This window comes from Dama dama, chromosome 20 (assembly GCF_033118175.1).
Source record: "Dama dama isolate Ldn47 chromosome 20, ASM3311817v1, whole genome shotgun sequence".
Classification (NCBI taxonomy): domain Eukaryota; kingdom Metazoa; phylum Chordata; class Mammalia; order Artiodactyla; family Cervidae; genus Dama; species Dama dama.
In genome coordinates, this window is record NC_083700.1 from 115,404,954 (window position 1) to 115,429,974 (window position 25,021).

General features: G+C 50.3%; 1 protein-coding gene across 4 annotated transcripts in view; it reads right to left on the reverse strand.

Moving 5' to 3' along the window:
- Positions 1–25,021, reverse strand: part of NDUFA10 (NADH:ubiquinone oxidoreductase subunit A10) — a 97,489-nt gene that overhangs the window by 30,235 nt on the left and 42,233 nt on the right. For 3 of the 4 annotated variants that reach the window (XM_061122631.1, XM_061122633.1, XM_061122634.1), the window contains exon 10: positions 4,490–4,612. In XM_061122631.1, the coding sequence (XP_060978614.1) occupies positions 4,490–4,612 (123 nt within the window). Of the gene's footprint in view, positions 1–134; positions 174–4,489; positions 4,613–25,021 lie in introns of those variants that run through there. The other variant, XM_061122632.1, reaches the window with a different exon arrangement.

Genomic DNA, 25,021 nt, shown 5'->3' on the forward strand with positions numbered 1-25,021 from the left:
AGGCGGGACGCACACAGGGCCAGGCTCCCAGGAGCTGCGATGGGGGTCCCAGCTGGAAGGGGACGGTCACAGGGTGGCTGAGATGCCTTTCCTTGCTCCTCTGGGTGGCGGACACACAGGCGAGGGTCTTCGTACTTGGAGAGGAGGCTTCATACTTGGAGAGGAGCTTCATACTTGGAAACAAAATGAAATCAGCAAGACTTTGGGTTCACACACGCCCCACGTGACAGGTCACCTTCTGCTTAACTGAGTACTAAGGTCACTGTTGACCAGACGGCAGCTGCCATGTGGCTCCCAGGCCTCTAGCCACTTACAGGTTTTGCAGCTCATGTCCAGACTGACCAGCGTGCAGGAGGTGATATGACCCCCCCCACACCGGGTCCCCCACTTCGCTCAGAGTGCCTGGACAGCCCGCCTGCCGGGGAGGTCGCCCCATCCCAGCAGGCACACCACCCCAGCTCCGTGCCCAGAGCTCAGAGCCACCGCCCACTGGCAGCAGCGGCCACACAGCGGACCAGGCACAGGCTCTGTAGGTCAGCATCAGAGGATGGCACAGGCTGGAGGCTTCCGGCGTGGACGTCTGGACCGAGGGGAGCGTGCTGGCCTGGAAGAGACTTTCCAAGAAGATCTCCATCACGCTCTTCTACAAGCGGCCCAGTGAGGCTGCAAAAACCCCCCCACCGTGCAAAGCAGAAGCCTTTACGCACACAGGACAGACGGCACCCTCCATCCCGCTGAGCTCAGCACCCAGGTGAGCGGCCAGTCGTGAGCGGAGGAGACGGAGAAGAAGGAAGCGCGCTTCCCATCAAACAGGAAGGACATCGATTCGTAGTCGCTGCAGCTGAACTCAGGCGGCCGGGGTGAGGACACCCAGAACCGGGTGCCGGGGCTGTGGTCAGTGCTCTGCCGTCCGGGACTGAAGCCTCGCCCCTGCAGGAGGCACTGCTGTGTCAACAGATCTGGCCGCTGGCTCACACAGAAGAGACACCTGTGACACCTGAGCGTCCCTGCCCTCCGCCTCCTGTGGGCGCGAAGGTCACCCTTCCCAGGAAGGCGAGGAGACGCCAAAGACGCAGGGCCAGGTCATGGCCAGGCTGAGCCTCTGGGCACGATCAGGCCCGGGAGGGGCAACTCCAACAACCCTGGACTCTGTGCCAAGAATAAGCCTCTATCCGATCCACCTTGTTGCCATGGCGTGAACCTGGCTCAGCCAGGTGCCACCTCAGCCTGGCGATGAGCTGAGAGCCCAGAGGTCAGACAAGCCTGGCCCTGATCTGAGTCCGCTTCCTTCCCACCAGCTGCAGGACCGCCAACACGGTTAGCAAAGACCCACGAGAAAGCAGGAACTTTCAGGCTGCATGGACAGGGAGCCAGGCAAGACCACCCCAGCAGCAGGGCTGGGGTCCAGGTATACGACTCTCCCTCTAAGGCCCAGGGAGCCTACCTGTGATCGGGGATTATAAGACACTTGCCTCACAAGTGTGAGGCACATGCTGTCTTTGTGAGACACACTTTAGATCAAAGATGCAGGCAGATTGTAAACCCATGGAACTAAATGATGGAAAATTACAGCACGTGGCAGCAGTCACAAGGAGGATGGAGTGGCCGCTTTAATAACAAACAAAATCGACTTGGAAACAAAAATACTACTAGGGATAAACAGTGACACTTTAGAACATGGGAAGGGTCAACCCATCGGGAAGAGATACAATTATCTGTGTACCTGACAATAGATAATGCAGCTCAGGAAGCGAAAACGGACAGAAATGAGGAGCGAAAGAGGCACTTCCACACTCCAACAATAGCTGGAGATTGCAATGCCCCCGCTGTCAACCGTGGGGAAACAGAGAAACAGAAGATTTAAACAACACGGTAACAGATGTGTGAGAACATCACACCCAGCAGCTGCAGGACACACCCACCTCTTGAAGGCACACGGAACGCTGAGGAGCACATACATCGGCCAGCCTCTGTGACCCTAACTGGACAGAAACACCACTACATTCGGGGACCACGATGGAATGGATGTCAACAGCAGAAAGAAAACTGGGAGAGCTGCAAATATGTGGGAATTAAATAAGCCGAGAAGAAGTCAAAGGACATCTTGAAATTCTTCGGGGTAAATGATAACGAAGACGCGACACAGCAAACTTGCAGGGTGCGGCTGAGGCCACGCTCAGGAGCAAGTGCGGGGCTGTCAGTGATCACGTCAAGAAAGAAAGGTCCCCACCTTTCTAACCTTCCATAGTAAGACACTGGAGAAAGAGACACACTGGCTCTTAAAAAGCAGAGGGAAGGAAACAATGCGAGTCTGGAAATGAGTGAAACAGACTAGAGAAGCAATGGAGGAAAATCAGTGCAACCAAAACTGCTTCCTAAAGCAGCAAGCAAAGACAACAAGCTAACAGCTAGACTGGCCAGGAAAAAAACAGGAGATGAAAACTAGAATCAGATGAGAAAACAAGGGGCCATGGCGCCCAGTCTTACAAAAATACAAAGAATTATAAAGGAACGCCAGCGTTGCTGAGCATGAGGAGAAATCAGGGCCTCTGTGCACTGCGGCCAGGGAGGGGGAGGGAATGTAAATGGTGCAGTCACTTCAGAAAACGGTCCAGTGTTTCCACAGTTAAATATAGAAGTACCACTTGTGTATCCTTGTGCTCTGTGCTCAGTTGGGTCCAACTCTGAGGGACCGTATGGACTGTAACCCTCCAGGTTCCTCTGTTTATGGGATTCTCCAGGCAAGAACACTGGAGTGGGTTGCCATTTCCTCCTCCAGGGCATCTTCCCCATGCAGGGATCAAACCTGAGACTCCTGTGTCTCCTTCACTGGCAGGCAGGTTCTTGACCACTGTACCACCTGGGAAGCCCCATACAACACAGCAATTCCACTTGCAGGGAAACGATCGGGAGAAACCAAAACACACATCCAGACAAAAACTTGCACATGAATGTTTGTATCGGCATTATTCATAGTTCTCAGAGGGTGGGAAGAAGCCAAAAGTGCATCAACTCATGATGGATGGACACAACATGGTCTCTCCATATGGTGGAATATCATTTGAGCACAAAAAGGAAAGACAGACTAACGGATTCTATAGCATCGTTTGAAGTGAAAGAAGCCAATCCCCAAAGAAATGTCCAAAAAAGGCAAATAAATAAACACAGACAGAAAGTAGATTATGTGTTGTTTGGTGGGGGGGGATGGGAGGATATTGTGAATGATGGCTAAAGGGTTTGGGATTTCTTTCTGGAGTCATGGAATGTTCTAAAATTTACTGTGCATGGTAGTATATAACCATGAATATACTACAAACCACTGGACTGTACACTTAACAAGTCACACACACACACACACACACACTCACAACATCAGCCAGATGAACACAACAAGACACAGATAGGAAAATAATTCACACCTGAAAAGTGAGAAGTTTAGCAGGACTCCTGCAATGCAACAGAGAGCATGGAAAGTAACTGCCGGGAACGTGAAGTTAGCCCAGAGCAACAACAAAGCCCTTCAGGTGCCAAGGGTGGCTGGGATATGGCTCTGAGACTCGGACCATTCAGAGTGAAAAGCAGAACACACTCTGGCCCCATCCTGTTCTGAGGTCTGGCTGGTCCTGGCTTCAGGAACCCCACTTATAAAGGTGAGCCTGGAGCCCCATCCCATGGGGGTCCGTGGGACCCATGCATGTCTGGCCCAGCCTCACACAGGCCTTGCCTTCCTGCCCTGAAATTGACATAAGAAAACGCCAACCACAGGGGTGAAATTCTACCCCTCAAGCACTCAAGGTATGTGGCTCTCCCCAGGGGAGCCCCTGGCTCTGTCCCCTCAAGGCCCACCCCAGTTGCCTCCCCTTCCACAAGACAGCAGTATTTGGGTGCCCACTCTTCTGAGTGGGGTCTAAATAGCACCTTGGGGACCTATTTATATGAGTGCCTGCAAGTGGAGGCCTGCCTGGAGCTTTGTTCAGATCATCACCCTGCTATGCAAACAAGAGTCATCAGGGACATAGATTTGGCTGGGGCCAAGTCTCCCACCAGAGTCCCCACCATGCTGACCAGAGGGCAAGGACTCATCTTCCCTGGGTCTAAACCATTCAAACATGAGCAGAGTAGAGCTCCAGCATGTGTCTGGGTCCTGGCCTACACTCTCAAAGTCAAGGTCAGGGTCCAGGGGTGGCCTCCATCCCCATATCCCAGCCAACCGAGCTCTGCCAAGGCACATGGGAAGGACGAGAAGTCTGGAATCACAGCTGCTCTAGGCCTGGCCAGGCTTTCAGATGCACTCACCAGCCCCAAGGAAGCCCGTGGACAGTGTTGGCAGATGCCCGCTGAAGTGGTAGAGGAGGCCTGATGTCACTGTCCCCAGTAATCAAAGCTGAAGCCATCTCAGGACACAAAGCAGAACAAGCAACCTCTATTTGGGGTCAGTCAACAGCCAGTGCGCCAAGAATTGATTCATAAACAAAACACCTGTTGTTACCTTAGAAACACAAGCTAGGACCAAGATGCTGCTTCTCGTGCATGAGAAGAGTGGACAGATCTGGCAGTTCTGTAGAAGATGGAAGATTAGACACTGAAGACGGGAACAAGTAATTTCATGAACCTGTAGTAAAAAGGAGATGAGGGAATTAGTCGAGAATTACAGAAGGGTTGTAAGACCAGGACCACAGACAGAATGGGGAGCAGGCAGACAGGATCCCATCTTCCAAAGAAGAACAGGTGGACAGGTGTTCACTTGCAATACCTTTCAGGGTTTAGCACCAGTGCACAAATTGCATTTCAATAAAGCAGAGCAAAGAAGGGGAGGGGAAACTCTGGGTACATTGTCCCAGCATCACAACAGCTTCTGTAGGTGTGTGGACAGCATCCAGCCACACCTGGGGGCACACTGTGACACTGCTGTTTCTGCTAACTCAGGAAGCCCTGGGTTGGGATTTCTGAGCTACAACACATCAGAGTGGACAGGTTTTGTTGTTTTCCTTTAATGTCTAAAGAAAGCAGAAGCACCAGCATGTTCGACTGTGGCTCATAAAATAAGCGTGCTTGATATCTTCTGGGATATTCCTAATCCCACTCAGCATGTGACTGAGAAAAGATGCTCCCCATAGAGCCCTCACACAGAGGAACTGCTCTAACTGGGCTCTTCATGGAGAGTCCAGGAGCCCCTTGGAATGATCACAGATAGCAGTGTTGAAAACACTTTTCTCACCATCTTCACATGAAACCCAACTTCAGTTATTATTCATATTCCCAATCATCTTTTGTGTAACTGAAAAACAGCTTGGCCGGGACATCGGATTTTGTGTGAAATTGTTCACTGTCCAGGTTGACTATCACCCATCATGACATGGACATTTCAGATCTAAGTTGACCTCCAAGAAGTAGTTATTACATTTGTAGACTTTTCCCTGGGTTCCAGCAAAGCCTTCAAAACAAGAAGAACCCAAGACTGATGCCAGCAGGGCCCAGGGGCCCAGGACGCATGTAGATCATCAAGTGGATGGAGGGTGCTGAAGACAGGAGGCAAGAGGCAAGAGAGCACTAGAAATTCTGCGAAAACTCATCCTGGTTCACACCAGCAGGGTTCAGCTCTCCTCCTATTTTGAGTTGGCCGGCGTCTTCTCTGCGTAAACTCCTGGCATGCCAGTGTTCTGTCACAGGACGTCCTTCTCCAGTGGCCTGAGTCATCCCTGCTTCGTTCCGTAACGACCGCCTTTCTCTCTGGTACCCGCAGTCAACATCTTACAATGCTGGATTTGTGGAAAAGTTAACAGCTGAAAGGGAGGCACACATGCCAAGGCCGCCTGACCCTTTTCTAGACTTTCTGTTCTGTGGTGACGTGTCAGCTGGGACTTTCGGTTGCACAGACAAGAACAAACTGGGGTGATTTAAGCAGAAAAGCAAATTTATGCAGGGGTCTGGGGGACAGCTCTGAGCCCAAGGGCGGGGCCACAGGCCTGGCACCACCGGGACCAGAGAAGGGAGAAGCCTGTCCCCCAGCTCCTCACTCAGCATCTCCTTCATCAGCCTCACTCCCAGTCCATGAGCCACTGGGCTTGCCTCAGTGCCTTAGTTCTGCCACCCAGGCAAGTTCTGAGTTTTCTTCTCTGCTCTGGTTTACCATCTCCATGGGAGATCAGGGTCGCACAGAAATCAGATGGAATAGTCCATTAGGGTAATTCAGGGAGGGTTTAATACAGAGCCTGTATGGGTGGACACTCAGTGAGTAAGGGAACTACAGGTGATAGCATAAGGTCCGAGGGTAGCGGAGAGGGCAGCAGCTCCCCTGGCCCAGAGGTGTGTGAATACAGACCCAAGGAGATGCTGCCTTGGGGGGCTGTGACCAGCGACAGGAAACCACCAATGCAGCCAGCAGGGAATAAGTACCCTGACTGGCGGGACCTCTCCTCCAGTCTCCTGCTGGGCTTTCCCATCTGCCAGACCCAACAAGAAGCCAGAAGGCAGGGAGAGTGATGCTGGCCAAACATTTCCACCTCCCATGCAGAAAGCGGCTGGAAAATGCCTTATTGCACCTGCAAGGACAGTGAGGCATCTGCACTGAAGGGCCCTGATTGGACTGCTTTGGGTCACGTGCTCATCCCCGAGCCAATTGGCTGAGACCAGGGGCGGGGTCTAGTGTGCCAATATGGCAGCCCATATGACCAGGGGTTGGCGGTGAGGAGGGCGAGCGCTGGGAGTGACGCATGTCTGAGCTCCACCCTCCCACTCTCCCGTCGTCTCCCCTCCCGCTGTCCCTGGCCTCCCTTGTCCACCACCCCACCGCTCCCTACTCCTGCCTCCCCCAGATCCCCGTGCCCTCAGCCCCCAGCCTCACATTTGTCTCCAAGGCCTGTTTCTTCTACCTCAGGAATGGCTCTGGCCTGTGTCCTCTTCTCACTTACAACGGGCCCCTTCAGGGCATGCTTCTGTCTGCTTCTCCGCCCATGTTGCTCCGTCAGCACCCCCAATCTTGACTCCCATCCCTGTGATGCACCCCCCTCTCAGCTGTCCTCTGGTCTCTGCGACTCTCCCTTCTCACATCTCCATGGACCCCCTGTTCTAACATCCTCACCTCTTCTCTGCCCACGACTCTCTTGATGATGTCCCATCTTTCTCACCGCACAGGCTGAAACTTAGGGGCCACCAGCTCCCCCATGAGGTTCCCTCTTCCACGATAGGTAGGTCTACAGGAATGTTCCTGAAGTACCTTAAATTTAGCAGGTCACCAGTAGATCCTGAAGTTGCTGCCCAACAAACCTGACCCCCTTCTCCAGGCACTCCTTCTGCCCAGTCGCCCAAACCAGAAACCTGGAGCCTGTTTCCCCTTCTTCTCCTCCCCAGCACCCATTCTAGCCCCAAGACTGACTGTGCCCTGAAGAGGAGAGCCTTGACTTCATGCTCTTCTTCATCCTCAGCATCACCAGTCCAGCTCACACCTCATCCTTCCTCCCCAGGATGCCTGTGAGGCCCCTTGTTTCCATTCGCTGAGTTGTTCACAGGCACTTAGGTGTCTACTCCGTGACCAGTCCATGCTGAACACAGGGAACCCAGGAGAGAGCTGAGCATGCCTGACCCGTCTGTGCCCTGGGTCAGCTGGGATCCAGAGATGAATATTCTATGCCAGGGATGCAGTGAGCTCCCCTGCCCCATAGACATCCCCAACAAGGCTGCCTAACCTCACATATGTCTTTATCAAGATTGATAGCAAAACCAAGACTATTTCTGTCTCATAAATATTCAGAAGAAAAACATGTTAGCCTCCATTGAATACCACCTGAATTGCTGGTCATTCTTGGCCTTATTATAAGTGGAACAACCAGATACCACAAACATCAAGATTCGATATGGTAAGACATCCACATCATCACCTACTCAATGTTCTTCTCTAAAAAATTAAACCTGAAAGCAACTCAGCCTCTAGTTCTATGTGCAACTTGCAAGTAATGTGGAGAGAGAGGAACAAGCTAAATGACACAGTAAGGACACAGGTGAGCAAATACAGATCATGGGACACTCCACAGGGTCTGTGACCTGCTTTCTCCAAGAAGCCCAGGGCACAGGGGCTGAAAGGAAGCGGAGAAGAGAGAGTGAAGGACAGTTCACAGCCTACTGCAAGGTGGGTTGTTTGAATCCTGATTCAGATCACCCACGAAACACCTTCCTGGCTTATTTTTGTTGTTGTTCAGTCGTTCAGTCATATCTGACTCTTTGCAAACTTGTGGACTGCAGCACGCTAGACTTCCTTGTCCTTCACTGTCTCCCAGAGTTTGCTCAAACTCATGTCTGTTGAGTCAGTGATGAATGGATAACTAGGGACATTTGAATATGAACTTGTGTTTGATGGTATAAAGAAAGTCTTATTAGTCAAATATGACAATAGTGTGTGTGGTGCTTATGGAGGAAAAAATCTTTATCGATTAAAGATGCAAGCAAAAGTGTCTACAGGTAAAATGTCAGGATGTTTGGCATTTAATCTACTTTAGAAAAAGGGACAAGGGAATGGATATAACAAGATTGGAAACATTTACAATGCTTGCATCTGGGTTATAGGCACATCATTTTATTCTCTCTACTTTTGTAAGTATTTTTAAATTTTCTGTAATGGAGAGAAGGAAAACAAAACATTTATCAATTTTATTGTGTGTTTTTAAAGAACAAACATTTTCTCTTAGTTTATAAGGAATTCTATTTTCAACACTGAATTATGTTTTTTGCAACAAATATTAAGCAGTTAATGAAAATACTTAAATTCTCCAATCAATGCCTGAGGATCTTGGCATGAAAATACTTTGTCTCAACTTGGTAGCTGTCTTTTCATTGCTTAGAGCAATATGGAAATCTTCTCAGTGCTCAGATGTGCTTGAACATTCTTTCTTGAAAATGTAAATATACACATCTAAGTGGCTAATTATTCAAGTTTCTATTTAATAACAGATTCTATTTTTATTAAAAAAAAATCTATCACTAAAATTATGTGAGATGAATTACCTTCCATGACTTTTCAAGGACAGAAAAAAACAATTTTAATATCCTATTTTTTTCCTCATAGAAAAACATGAATGTGCACACATTACAGATTAGACAAGCTTCAGAATAGAAGCAGATTGAATCTGATTAAATTTGGCCTTAATAAAGCCAGAGGGAGAAAGTTAACTGGTTTTTTTGTTATTGTGCAGTGTCTGTTTATTTGGAAAAGTAGTCATATATGATAAAGATGTCAGGGGAGAATCCTTAGACTAGACAGAGTGGCAAACAGTGAGGCAAAGACTGTCATGCTTTTCCTGATAAACTCTGAAATACTTATTTTGAAGTAGCTCAGCCAGAAGTTCCCTCAAAAGAAGCACTAGCCCACCTCTAGTTTTCAATTATTTGTTGTAATTCACTCACTAAGTCACATCCAGCATATCCAACTCTTTGCAGCCCCTTGGACTGCAGCACACCAGGCTCCCCTGTCCTTCACTGTCTCCTGGAGTTTGCACAGATTCTAGTCCATTGAATCGGTGATGCTATCTAAACATCTGATCCTCAATGGCCCTCTTCTCCTTTTGCCTTCATCTTTCCCAGCATCAGGGTGTTTTCCAATGAGTTGACTCTTCCCATCAGGTGGCCAAAATATTGGAGCTTCAGCTTCAGCATCAGTACTTCCAGGGAAGATTCAGGGTTAATTTCCTTTAGGATTGACTGGTTTGATCTCCTTGCAGTCCAAGGGACTCTCAAGAGTCTTCTCCAGCACCACAGTTCAAAAGCATCAATTCTTTAGCAGTCAGCCTTCTTTATGGTCCAACTCTTACATCCATTCATGACTACTGCTAAAATCATAGCTCTGACTAGAAGGACCTTTGTCGGCAAAGTGATGTCTTTACTTTTTAATATGCTGTCTCGGTTTGTCATAGGTTTCCTTCGAAGGAGCAATCATCTTTTAATTTCACAGCTGCAGGCAATGCCCCCAGTGACTTTGGAGCCCAAGAAAATAAAATCTGTCACTGCTTCCACTTTTTCCCATGCCATGAAGTGATGGGACTGGATGCCATGATGTTAGTTTTTTGAATGCTGAGTTTTAAGCCAGCTTTTTCATGCTCCTCTTTCACCCTCATCAAGTTAATTCCTCTTCAGTTTCTTCCATGAGCGTGGTATCATCTGCATATCCAAGTCTGTTGATATTTCTCCTGGCAATCTTGATTCCAGCTTGGGATTCATCCAGCCCATAATTTTGCATGATGTACTCTGTATATAAGTAAAATAAACAGGGTGACAATATATAGCCTTGTCATACTCCTTTCCCAGTTTTGAACTAGTCAGTTGTTCCACGTAAGGTTCTAACTATTGTTTCTTGACCCACATACAGGTTTCTCAGGAAAAAGATAAGGTGGTCTAGTATTCCCATCTTTTTAAGAATTTCCCACAGTTTGTTTTGATTCACACAGTCAAAGTCTTTAGCTTAGTCAGTGAAGTGGAAATAGATGTTTTTCTGGAATTCCCTTGATTTCTCTGTGAGTCAGTGGATGTTGCCAATTTGATCTCTGGTTCCTCTGCCTTTTCTAAACCCAGCTTGTACATCTGGAAGTTCTCAGTTCATGTACTGCTAAAGCCTAGCTTGAAAGATTTTGAGCATAACCTTACAGCATGGGAAATGTGCACAACTGTATGGTAGTTTGAGCATTCTTTGGCATTGCCCTTCTTTGGGATTTAAACAAAAACTAACCTTTTCTAGTCCTGTGGCCGCTGCTGAGTTTTCTAAATTTGCTGACATATTGAGTGCAGCATGTTAGCAGCAGCATCTTCTAGGATTTTAAGTAATTCAGCTGGAATTCCATCACCTCTACTAGCTTTGTTCGTAGTGATGCTTCTGAAGGCCCACTTGACTTCACACCCCAGGATGTCAGGCTCTAGATAAGTGACCACACCACCATGGTTATCTAGGTCATTAAGACCTTTTTTGTATAGTTCTTCTGTGTATTGTTGCCACCTCTTTTTAATATCTTCTGCTTCTGTTGGGGCTTTACCATTTCTGTCCTTTATTGTGCCCATCCTTTCATGAAATGTTCCCTTGATAGCATCAATTTTCTTGAAGAGATCTCTAGTCTTTTCCGTTCTGTTGTTTTCCTTTATTATTATTATTATTTTTGTACTGTTCACTGAGGAAGGCTTTCTTATCTCTCCTTAGTATCCTCCAGAACCTGCATTCAGTTGAGTATACCTCTCCCTTTCTCCTCTGCCTTTTGCTTCTCTTCTTGTTCAGCTATTTGGAAGGCCTCCTCAGACAACCACTTTGCCTTTTTGCATTTCTTTTTCTTGTGGCTGGTTTTGGTTACCATCTCCTGAACAGTGTTAAGAACCTCCATCCATAGCTCTTCAGGCACTCTGTCTACCAGATCTAATCTCTTGAATCTATTCATCACCTCCCAGATAGAAGGACACAGAGAAGAAGCAAGAATTGCAATCCCATGGCCTTCGGAATGAAAACCACAATCACAGAAAACTAACCAAAATGATCACATGGATCACAGGCTTGTGTAACTGAATGAAACTATAGCCATGCCATGCAGGACTGGGTGGGTCATGGAGGAGAGTTCTGACAAAACTCTGGGTGGCCACTGGAGAAGGGGATGGCAAACCACTTCTTGCCTTGAGAACCCCGTAAATAGAGTGAAAAGGCAAAAAGAAAGGACAGTGAAAGGTGAACTTCCCAGGTCGGTAGGTGCCCAATATGCTACTGGAGATCATTGGAGAAATAACTCCAGAAAGAATGAAGGGATGGAGCCAGAGTAACAACAGCACCCAGTTGTGGATGTGACTGGTGATGGAAGTAAAGTCCGATGCTGTAAAGAGCAATACTGCATAGGAACCTGGAAGGTTAGGTCCATGAATCAAGGCAAATTGGAAGTGATCAAACAGGAGGTGGCAAGAGTGAATATCGACATTTTAGGAATTAGCAAACTAAAATGGACTGGAATGGGTGAGTTTAACTCAGATGACCATTATATCTACTACTGTGGGCAAGAATCCCTTAGAAGAAATGGAGTAGCCATCATAGTAAAACAAAGAGTCTGAAATGCAGTACTTGGATGCAATCTCAAAAGCGACAGAATGATCTCTGTTCCTTTCCAAGGCAAACCATTCAATAGCACAGTAATCCAAGCCCTAACTAGTAATGCTGAAGAAGCTGAAGTTGAATGGTTCTATGAAGACCTACAAGACTTTCTAGAACTAACACCCCAAAAAGATGCCCTTTTCATTATAGGAAAGTGGAATGCAAAAGTAGGAAGTCAAGAGATACCTGGAGTAACAGGCAAATTTGGCCTTGGAGTACAGAATGAAGCAGTGCAAAGGGTAATAGAGTTTTGCCAAGAAACGCACTGGTCATAGCAAATACCCTCTTCCAACAACACAAGGGATGACTACACATGGACATCACCAGATGGTTAACACTGAAATCAGATTGATTATATGCTTTGCAGCCAAAGATGGAGAAGCTCTATACGGTCAGAAAAAACAAGACCAGGATCTGACTGTGGCTCAGATCATGAACTCCTTATTGACAAATTCAGACTTAAATTGAAGAAAATAGGAAAAACCACTAGACCATTAAGATATGACCTAAATCAAATCCCTTAAAATTATACAGTGGAAGTGACAAATAGATTCGAGGGATTAGATCTGCTAGACAGAGTGCCTGAAGAACTATGGATGGAAGTTCATGACATTGTACAGGAGGCAATGATCAAGACCATCCCCAAGAAAAAGAAATGCAAAAAGGCAAAATGATTGTCTGAGGAGGTCTTACAAATAGCTTTGAAAAGAAGAGAAGTGAAAGTCAAAGGAGAAAAGGAAAGAAATACCCATTTGAATGCAGAGTTCCCAAGAATAGCAAGCAGAGGTAAGAAAGCCTTCCTCGGCGATCAATGTAAAGAAATAGAGGAAAAGTAATAGAATGGGAAAGACTAGAGATCTCTTCATGAAAATTAGAGATACCAAAGGAACATTTCATGGAAAGATGGGCTCAATAAAGGACAGAAATGGTACGGACCTAACAGAAGCAGGTCTTTAAAAAAAAGGTGGCAAGAATACACAGAAAAACTATACAAAAAAGATCTCCATGACCCAGATAATCACGATGGTGTGATCACTCACCTAGAGCCAGACATCCTGGAATGCAAAGTCAAGTGGGCCTCAGGAAGAATCACTATGAACAAAGCTAGCGGAGGTGATGGAATTCCAGTTGAGCTATTTCAAATCCTAAAAGATCATGTTGTGAAAGTGCTGCACTCAATATGCCAGCAAATTTGGGAAACTCATCAATAGCCATAGGACTGGAAAAGGTCAGTTTTCATTCCAATCCCAAGAAAAGGCAATGCCAAAGAATGCTCACACTGTCTATTGCACAATTGCATTCATCTCACACACTAGCAAAGTAATGCTCAAAATTCTCCAAGCCAGGCTTCAACAGTACATGAACCATGAACTTTCAGATGTGCAAGCTGGGTTTAGAAAAGGCAGAGGACCAGAGATCAAATTACCAACATCTGCTGGGTCATCAAAAAAGCGAGAGTTCCAGAAAAACATCTACTTCTGCTTTATTGACTATGCCAAAGCCTTTGTGTGGATCACAACAAACTGTGGAAAGTTCTTAAACAGATGGGCATACCAGACCACCTGACCTGCCTCTTGAGAAACCTGTATGCAGGTCAGGAAGCAACAGTTAGAACTGAACATGGACCAATAGATTGGTTCCAAATAGGAAAAGGAGTACGTCAAGGCTGTATATTGTCACCCTGATTATTTAACTTATATGCAGAGAAACGTTGGGCTGGAAGAAGCACAAGCTGGAATCAAGATTGCCAGGAGAAATATCAATAACCTCAGATATGCAGATGACACCACCCTTATGGCAGAAAGTGAAGAAGAACTAAAGAGCTTCTTGATGAAAGTGAAAGAGGAGAGTGAAAAAGTTGGCTTAAAGCTCAAAATTCAGAAAATTAAGAGCATGGCATCTGGTCCCATCACTTCATGGCAAATAGATGGGGAAACAATGGAAACAGTGGCTGACTTTATTTTTCTGGGCTCCAAAATCACTGCAGATGGTGATTGCAGCCATGAAATTAAAAGACGCTTGCTTCTTGGAAGGAAAGTTATGACCAACCTAGACAGCATATTAAAAAGCAGAGACATTCCTTTGCCAACAAAGGTCTGTCTGGTCAAGGCTATGGTTTTTCCAGTGGTCATGTATGGATGTGAGAGTTGGACTGTAAAGAAAGCTGAGCGCTGAAGAATTGATGCTTTTGAACTGTGGTGTTGGAGAAGACTCTTGAGAGTCCCTTGGACTGCAAGAAGATCCAGCCAGTCCATCCTAAATGAAGTCAGTCCTGAATATTCACTGGAAGGACTGATGCTGAAGCTGAAACTCTAATACTTGGGCCACCTGATGCATAGAACTCACTCACTGGAAAAGACTTGGATGCCGGACAAGATTAAAGGCAGGAGGAGAAGGAGATGACAGAGGATGAGATGGTTGGATGGCATCCCCTACTCAATGGACATGAGTTTGAGTAAGCTCCGGGAGTTGCTGATGGACAGGGAAGCCTGGCATTCTGCAGTCCATGGAGTCACAAAGAGTCAGACACGACTGAGTGACTGAACTGAAATAACCATTATATCTACTACTGTGGGTAAGAATCCCTTAGAAGAAATGGAGTGGCCCTCAGTCAACAAAAGAATCCAAAATGCAGTACTTGGGTGCAATCTCAAAAATGACAGAATGATCTTGATTATTTTACAAGGCAAACCTTTCAATATCAGAGTAATCCACGTCTATGTCTCAACCACTGATGCTGAAGAAGCTGAAGCTGACCAGTTCCATGAAGACCTACAAGACCTGCTAGAACTAACACGAAAAAAAGATGTCCTTTTCATCATAGGGGACTGGAATGCAAGAGCAGGAAATCAAGAGATACCTGGAGTAACAGGCAAATTTGGCCTTGGAGTACAAAATGAAGCAGGTCAAAGCCTAACAGAGTTTTGCCAAGAGGACGCACTGGTCATAGCAAACACCCTATTCCAACAATACAAGGGATGACTCTACACATGGACATCATCAGATGTCAATACAGAAATCAGATTGATTATCTTCTTTGCAGCCAAAGATGGAGAAGCTTTATACAGTAGAAAAACAAAACCAGGAGCTTACCATGGCTCAGATCGTGAACTCCTTATTGCCAAATTCAGACTTAAATTGAAGAAAGTAGGGAAATTCAGGTATAACCTAAATTCAGTAGGTCATTCAGGTATAACCAAAATCAAATCCTTCATGATTTTACAGTGTAAATAACCAGTAGATTCAAGGGGATTAGATCTGATAGACAGAGTGCCTGAAGAACTATGGACAGAGGATAGTAACATTGTTCAGGAGGCAGTGACCAAAACCATTCCCAAGAAAAAGAAACGCAAGAAGGCAACGTGGTTGTCTGAGGAGGCCTTACAAACCATTGAGAAAAGAAGAGGAGCAGAAAGCAATGGAGAAAGGGAAATGGCAAACCATTTTCCTCCTCTCTTGGATGAGGACATGGCAAACCACTCCAGTGTTCTTGCTGCGAGAATCCCAGGAACAGTATAAAAAGCTACAATGAATTCTCTAGAAAGGCAGCCTTCTCGAGTGTGCTTTCAATTTCAGTTGAGTCTTCCAGGAACACGACCATAATAACTAGGGATGACATGCATGTGTTCCTCACTGAACGTGGAGTGGGGAGTCCCCTCGTGAACCCTGTCTGGACATGACCAGGAGGGCGGTGGCCCTCAGCTGTCAGTGACGAGAGCAGGTCCCTCCTCTGGACTCCCAAGTTGAAGAGCTGCTCTTCCACAAGGCACGAATGAGACATGAGCTTGTCCGGCCCGGCTTGACAAGCAGGGCGTTCACCTGCAAGCCTTGTTAAGGAAAGACATAAATGATTCCTGTGACACGTGTGGTCTGGGCTGTGCCTGGCTCCATCATTTCCTCCCATTTCCTGCAGTTTCCTTTCCCGCCGTCCAGCTGCTCCAAGAACTGGTCTCGTCCCTGCTCACAGATGGCCGCGCTGGCCCCGCTGAAACGGAACCACTGGGGTGGCAGGGGCCGGGGAGACCGCAGCTCTCCTAAGTCCGGGGCACTGGGAGGTCTTCATGGCCTTGACGCCTGGGGCCCTTGCCACCGCAGAGGGTAGGTGCATGGCATGGGCTGCAGGGAGCTGGCCACAGGAGGGCAGCATGGGGCGCCCCGGTGCCGGGCCCTGTGCTCTCAGGAGAGCAAGGCTGGGCATGCATGTCGTCGGGGCCATCCAGGAACACGACCAGCAGGAACCAGGCACCCAGCCACCTTGCAGGCACTCAGACGGCCCACGGCACCGCGAGCAGGAGCAGGTGGGGCAGGGCCCCTACTCACTACCCAATGCCCCCCTCACCACCATGCATGACCCAGCACTGGGCCCCTTCTGCACTGCAGGGCTTTTCTTGCTGGGCCCACTTCTCCTCATTCTGTCCAGGCAGAGGCAGCTGGGGCCAGGGCGGAGGCTGTCTGAATGGCTGGTCTCCCCCCAGAAATGCTTCTCCAGGTGACGGGCAGCGAGCTGGGCTCAGGGCCTGGACCCCATCGCCTGGAGCGGCCCCGAGGCCCCGAGTGGCTCGTATCCTGGGCAGGTCCTCTGATGCAGGCCTGCTCCCAGGAAGGTGGTGCTTCCAGCCAGGGCCAGCCCTCCAGGGAGTGGGAAGAGTGAGCCCCAAGTGTCGGGGTGGCAGCTGGCCTGCTGCCCTCAAAGCCCCTCGGTGCTCTGGGGAGGGTGTGCACTGGGCGTTGGTGTCCCTTCTGTCCAGAAGCACCTTCGACCAGGCCAGCCCACATTCTCTCTGTCACCCCCCAGGTCTCCATGACGACAGAGGAACAAAGACCCTGGTCCTGCAAGCCTCCGTCACCTCCCCAAGCTGGAAAACACAGATGGAGCCTCAGGTCCCGGGAAGGACACAGAGGCTCAGCCAGCAGCCTCCACCTGGAGACAGTCTCCACTCAGCTGAGACTGACAAAGCCCTCGGTAATATGCAGACTGGAACCCATAAACTTGATCTTTTTCCACTCGGTTTTTTTTAACAGCTTTATAGAGGCATAACTCACATACCATAAAATTCACCTATTTTAGGAGCTCAGCTTAATGACTTTTCACCAGTCGACAGAGCTGTGCAGCAACCCAACACTAGAACATTCCCCCGACCCCAGGGGACCCCTCCTGCCCTCTGGCCACCCCACCCCACTGTCCACCCCGCCCCTGGCAACCACTAGTCTGCCTTCTGCCTCTCCGGCTCTGAAACTCTGAATGTTTCCAATAAACGGAGCCCCTGCAAAACGTGATCTTTCTCTGAGCGGCTTGATCCACGCAGGGTCATGTTTCCAGCCTCATCCGTGTCGTGTCACGTTATCAGGGCTTCGTCGCTTTCTGTGGCCGAATACTACCCCGCTGTGTGGATGTGCCCATCTGATGGACTCTGGGGCCCCCCTTCCACCTGCTTGAACACCTCTGCACAGGGGTTTGTGTGCACGTGCTTCCATTTCGCGGGAGTATAAACCTAGGACTGGAACTGCCGGGTCACGGGTGACTCGCTATTTACCGAACAGCTGCCCATTTCCACTGCCGTCATCTGCGCACGAGGAGTCCAGCTTCTCCACACCTGTGCCAACACTTGTTACTGTCTGGGCCTGTTTTCAGCCACTCTGGTGGGAGCCCACTAACCTTCATTGTAGCAGATTGTGACACGCCTCACAGCTGCTCACAGCACCCCGATTCAGCACACAGTCCCCACGGGGCCCCGGGCTCATGGTCCCCGCCCTGGGGAGCAGCGTCTAGCTCCCAGCCTTCTCACGCCGGGTCCCCAGTACCTGTCTGCATTGTTGGGACGTTTGTGTCGTTGCTACTGCAAACGCTCGGCCAGGCCGGCTGCCCGAGAGCTTCAGCTGTCAGCCATGCTGGCAGATAAACCTCACCCAGTGCCCAGACCCAGTATCACCGTGAAAGGGTTCACGGGGTCACAAGCCATCATGCGTGTCCTGTGGCTCATCTAACATGGGGATCGCTCCCCGTTTGGCCAGAGGCTGCCCAGGTAGTGCAGGAAGGGACCCCATGTCTCCGTGCGGAGGACATGTCCCCTCCCTGCACCTTGGGCTCTGGGCAGTTGCTGCCTTGGGTCCTGCCAAGCAGGGCCACGCTGCTGCATGGGGACACAGGGGTGTTGGCCAGGTCAAGTTCCAGCTTGCAAGTCCTACGAGGTTGCACCCTTAGACCGGGGTGGTCAGGGGGGATGGGCTGCCTGGGTCTTGTGGGCAGGGGTGCAGGAGTGTCCACTGGCAAGCGTGTGCCCATAAACACCCCACAGCGACGCGGGCCAGCAGGGCCTCCCGTCCACCTTCTGGTTCCCGTTCAGTCATAAAAATGTCCCTCAGTTGAGGGACCATCACACAGGCCACACCGAGCATCCAGACAGGGCGGGTCTGGGGCCTGCGTCAGTCAGGGTCCCGGCAGATGGCAGCCATCCTTCCTGGGGGTCACCGAGTGGGGGGAAGAGGCAGGGGGGTCCACAGGGCTTCAGCTCGGCAGGCCCCGCCCTCCCGGCGCCTTCCAACAATTCTCCCAAGGGTTGACTCGGGCAGCCTCCTCCCCACACAGGGCGGCTGCTGAAATGACTGTGGGTTTGGGGGAAGCAGGCGGGCAGGGCTCCGTGGAAGGAGAGAGGCAGAAACACCCGTCAGCAAAGCTCACGTGTCCGGGAAGTGACGCTGCCAAACCCAGAGTGGCTCCCCGGCGTTCGCTCACCCCGAGGCTTCTGTCACTGCACAAAGCAGTTCTGTGCTTGCCACACTCGTGTGTGTACCTTTAAGAACATTCTCATTTGGGGGGCAAAAACTATGCAGGTTCATTAAAAAGGGTTCCAGACCTGCAGAAACACTTAAGGAATAGCAGGAGGTATTTGTAATGTGCACAATTGCTAGGATAGAAAAGAATTTTCTCTATATCAGCAAGAAAGGGGCTGAGAACGCAGCAGGCAACATGGGAGAAATCTGAGGTCAGCATGAAGCAGAGTCCTGAGGAGGAGCCCGTGGGAAACTGGGCCTTGAGAGCTGGGCTCTGCAGGGAGTGGCGGTCAGGGAGGGGATGGGCCCGGCGCGTGGGGTGGGCTGCGCTGGGGAGCAGCCCGCATCGTCACGGGCAGACTGACCAGACAGATCTGAGTGGCCGCCTGGCAGAGGGCCAGATCCCGGACAGGTCCCGAGCTTGGGCAGCAACTGGGTCTGCTTCACGTGATGGACGCTCCCCCACCCCGGACAGGTGAGCAAGACTCCAGTCTGCTGCACAGATCCATCACTGCCTGGCAGAAGTGCCAGGCCGCGTTCCAATAAAGCTTTATTTACAAACATGGATGGTGAGTCATCCCGCCGGCCACAGTCAGCAGACCCTTGATCTAGAGCATCACCCATCCCCAGGGCCAGGGAAGCGAGTCTCTCATCAGGGGGGCCCTTCTGCCTTGGAGACGCTGTGTCCCCTCTCCTCCCGGCCTGGTGGAGTCGGGTGCCCGGTGGAGGGGCGCCTCTGCTGTGAGGCACAGGAGGCAGGGGAGAGCAGACCCTGGTGACACTGGTGTGGATCAGTGATGCCCGGCCTGTCAGTCAGCTCTTCCTCTGACATGGTTCCCAGAGAAACCCTCACACAGCTCCGTGAGGAGACAGGCCCCCTCTGGGGACAAGAGGACTTGCAGAAGGAAAGTCAGGTCAGGTCTCCCTCAGGAGACACAGAAAATGGAACACATTAGAGACTCTATTCTACTCACTCTAAGAATCAGACTGGTTCAAAGAGAACCCAGAGAACTGACACTGATGGGCCGGGGTTGATGGGCTGAGGACGGTGTGCGTGGAGGCGGCAGTGAGCGGCCCTGAGCAGCCATGGACGGCGGGGAGCGGGACGGGCCCATCCATAAGGAGCGTTTCTGCTCCTCCGTCACCTACACCTCACAGAGCTGGGAAACAGCCCAAAGCCGTGATGGGCGAGAATCAGGGAACCTGGACCGTGTTCTCCGGACAACATACACTTGAGTATGAAGCGGGAACACCCTGCTCAGCTGCGGGTGTCCTCACAGCCTTGCCTGAGTGTCCACCCCACAGAAGCAATGGCACCACCGAATCCCCAGGGCAGGCACACACAGCGTGGATGGATCCTAAATACACAGTCGGGGTGAAACATCACAGAAGCAAAAGGGGCCAAGGATCCCATAACCATGTGTGTGCATCAAAAAGCATGCACACAACACACACACGGCACAGAAGTGCACACAACACACACACGGTGCAGATGTACACACAACACACACACGGCGCAGATGTGCACACAGCACACACACGGCGCAGATGTGAGCACAACACACACACGGTGCAGATGTGCACACAGCACACACACGGCACAGATGTGAGCACAACACACACGGCACAGATGTGAGCACAACAGACACGGCACAGATGTGCACACAGCACACACACGGCACAGATGTGCATACACAACACACACGGCGCAGATGTGCGCACAGCACACACACGGCACAGATGTGCATACACAACACACACGGCGCAGATGTGCGCACAGCACACACATAGCGCAGATGTGCACACACACACACACACACACACACGGCGCAGATGTGCACACAGCACACACACGGCACAGATGTGAGCACAACACACACGGCACAGATGTGAGCACAACAGACACGGCACAGATGTGCGCACAGCACACACATGGCACAGATGTGCACACACAACACACACGGCACAGATGTGCACACAGCACACACACGGCACAGATGTACACACACACACACGGTGCAGATGTGCATACAACACACACGGCGCAGATGTGCACACAATACACATGGGGCAGATGTGCACACAACACACACACGGCGCAGATGTGCACACAGCACACACAAGGCACAGATGTGCACACAATACACACACACACGGCGCAGATGTGCACACAACACACACGGGGCAGATGTTCACACAACACACACATGGTGCAGATGTTCACACAACACACACGGGGCAGATGTGCACACAACACACACACGGCGCAGATGTGCACACAACACACACGGGGCAGATGTTCACACAACACACACACGGCGCAGATGTTCACACAACACACATGGCACAGATGTGCACACAACACACATGGCACAGATGTGCACACAACACACACACGGCACAGATGTGAGCACAACACACACGGCACAGATGTGCACACAACACACACATGGCACAGATGTGCACACAGCACACACACGGCACAGATGTGAGCACAACACACACGGCACAGATGTGCACACATACACACATGGCGCAGATGTGCACACAGCACACACACGGTGCAGATGTGCACACACACACGGCACAGATGTGCACATGCACACACATGGCACAGATGTGCACACAGCACACACACGGCGCAGATGTGCACACACACGGCACAGATGTGCACACAACACACACGGGGCAGATGTTCACACAACACACACACGGGGCAGATGTTCACACAACACACACACGGTGCAGATGTTCACACAACACACACGGCACAGATGTGCACACAACACACGTGGTGCAGATGTACACACAACACACACACGGCGCAGATGTTCACACAACACACACGGCACAGATGTGCACACAGCACACACACGGCACAGATGTGCACACGCACACACACGGCACAGATGTGCACACAGCACACACACGGCACAGATGTGCACACAACACACAAGGCACAGATGTGCACACAACACACACATGGCGCAGATGTGCACACACACACACACACAGTGCAGATGTGCACACACGACACACACGGTGCAGATGTGCACACAAGACACACACGGCGCAGATGTGCACACAAGACACACACGGCGCAGATGTGTGCGCACACACACACACAGCGCAGATGTGCACACAACACACACACGGCACAGATGTGCACACAACACACACGGGGCAGATGTTCACACAACACACACACGGGGCAGATGTTCACACAACACACACACGGTGCAGATGTTCACACAACACACACGGCACAGATGTGCACACAACACACGTGGTGCGGATGTACACACAACACACACACGGCGCAGATGTTCACACAACACACACGGCACAGATGTGCACACAGCACACACACGGCACAGATGTGCACACGCACACACACGGCACAGATGTGCACACAGCACACACACGGCACAGATGTGCACACAACACACACGGCACAGATGTGCACACAACACACACATGGCGCAGATGTGCACACACACACAGTGCAGATGTGCACACACGACACACACGGTGCAGATGTGCACACAAGACACACACGGCGCAGATGTGCACACAAGACACACACGGCGCAGATGTGTGCGCACACACACACACAGCGCAGATGTGCACACAACACACACGTGGCGCAGATTTACTCAGCACAGGAGCATGGCCCCTTTTGTTGGGGTGACACGGGACATGAAAACATCAGCAAACGATTTAGGAGGGTTGTGGTACAACCATGACTGTGGACCCGGAACGAGAGCCTGTCACCTCGATCCCTGGTGTCAGACATCCCTCCACGCCATCCACACCACAGAACCACGTGAGGAAGAAGGGAAACCGGCCAAGTTCTTCTCTTCAACAAGACCGCCATTAACATAAGCGAGCCCGGTACGCTGAAGTGTGTACCAATAGGAGGGCAGCTGCACTCTCATGAAATGGAATCTTACTATGGATGCTCTCAACACTTTAAAGTATATTTAATTTCACTTAACGTCAGTTTTAACATAACAAGTAAAACTAGTACATTTTCTAAACTTGAAATATCTCTGTATCACAAGTCTGTACCTTTTTATTCATTCATGTGCATGTTTATGGCTGTGCTGGGTCTCTGTCGCTGTGTGCGGGCTTCCTCTAGCTGCAGTGAGCAGGGGCCGCTCTAGTTGTGGTGAGCAGGCTCTAGGGTGTGCAGGCTCGGTAGTTGTGGCATGCAGTCTTAGTTGCCCTTTGCATGTGGGATCTATCAGACCAGGCATCGGACATGTGTCCCCTGCATTGGCAGGCTGTCTCCCAACCACTGGACTACCAGGGAAGTCTGACAGTCTGTACTTCTGATTTTTAAAAAATCCCTTGAAATGGAAAAAAAAAAAACTAAACTGACTTTGTATTTTGAAAGATCACATCATGTATGTACACACACACACATGTATACACACTCACACATGTACACCTAATGTGTACACACACCCACTACACATGTGCATGCAGATGTACATACATGCATACAGATGCATCCATGCACACTCACATGTGTACACCCCACATGTGTGCACACAGCCACTAAACATGTACACACATGCATGCACACAACCCACAGGTACACATTTTCTGTTCCATTTGCTAGGTGCACCACTTCAAGAGCACCAGTTATTCTTATGCTGGGTTGTCTTGTCTATTCTTAATGTGACTTAGGTTTACGAAACTCTTAATAATCACCTCTTGGTTTACTTCATTTACTGGGTCATCTGAAACCTTTGTGAGGCCAGGGGCTCCCACAGAGTGGCCTCGGCGTCACCTGGAAGGCCTGTCGGTCCACAGGCTGCTGGCCCCAACCTTCTGAGAATCTGTATTTGACAGGATGCTGACACCGCGGGTCCAGGGACCACACTCTGAGAATACAACTCTGCCGATCGCTCGATTTCCGCCTTGTTTGTTTTGCTCTTTGCTGTCTATAAGTCATTTGCTGGTTCTTTATTGATACTGTTTGGTTTTCAATTTGTTTTCTGACGTCTGGGGTCTGATTTTCATTTCGTAGCCTTTTGTATATTTTTGATGTTTATCTCCCGTGTCCCTGTTCTTATCACATCTCTTGGGCAGAGCGTGGGAGGAGACTTGGTCCTGTTCACTGGCTGTTTCTCCCATCAGCTGTGTAGTCATCTTGCTCTGACCCTGTCCTGTGCCCTGAGTCACTTATTCTGCTGTGGCTATTTGCACACCCCTGGCCTCCCCACCCCTTTCCATCTTGTTCAAGCCTGAGCGACTGTCCACGTGTCTGTGTGTTTGTAACCCTCGTCCCTCAAAGCCTGGCAATGGTTTGCTTTCCCATCAGAGACACGGATACTTGTGTTCTGGATGCCGTGGGAAGCTCGGGGAGGGGGGCACTGGTAGCAGAAGGGAGGTCTAGGAGGAGGGGTGTTGTTAGAAGCAGCCTAGCCTTGCTTCCTCCTGCAATCCGTGGGATATCCTGGACTCACAGGGGGAGGGTGGTGGGTCCAGTCCCAGATCCCAGGCCCATGGCTGGTGTGCCTGGAGCCTCCATGCCCTCCTGGGAGGGTCAGCCCACAGCCGCCCCATTTCTGCTGTTCCACAACTTCCCAGGGTCAGTATGTGCAGACGAACCGGGGCTCCCAGCCCCCGGTCACCAGCCGGCGTGGCTCTGGGGCAGGGGGGCAGCCCGGGGACCATGTGGTCTGCACCTCTGCTCCACGGGGGAGCTGTGCCCTCCTAGCTTAGCACCCAGTGTCTGAAGTTCGTGTTCTTGCTTGTTTTTTTGCTGGGATTTTTCCTAGTTATTACCTTTCTATTCGTCCTGGGGGCAGGAGATCCCACCTCACCACTGTCTCTGACCTTCTCTTTTAGTGCCCACAGCAGGGACAACTTTTGGTCCCATAAGAACATACCTGACTTGGGGGATGCTGGGAACGTCCATGAGAAGGAGCACCTTGGTGCTTTCCGGTGCCAGAGCGCCCGAAATCCAGGTCAGAAAAGCAGACACGAACATCAAGACCAAGAAGGGAGACGTCCCCCTGGCAGGTTCCGGGTCTGCCAGCGCCCTCCCAGGCGGACACAAGCTCTGTGGTGAGCAAGGTGCTTCTCAGGTGCCCTGCGGCCGTCGAAGCCCGTGGCCATCGAAGCCCCAGGTGGGTG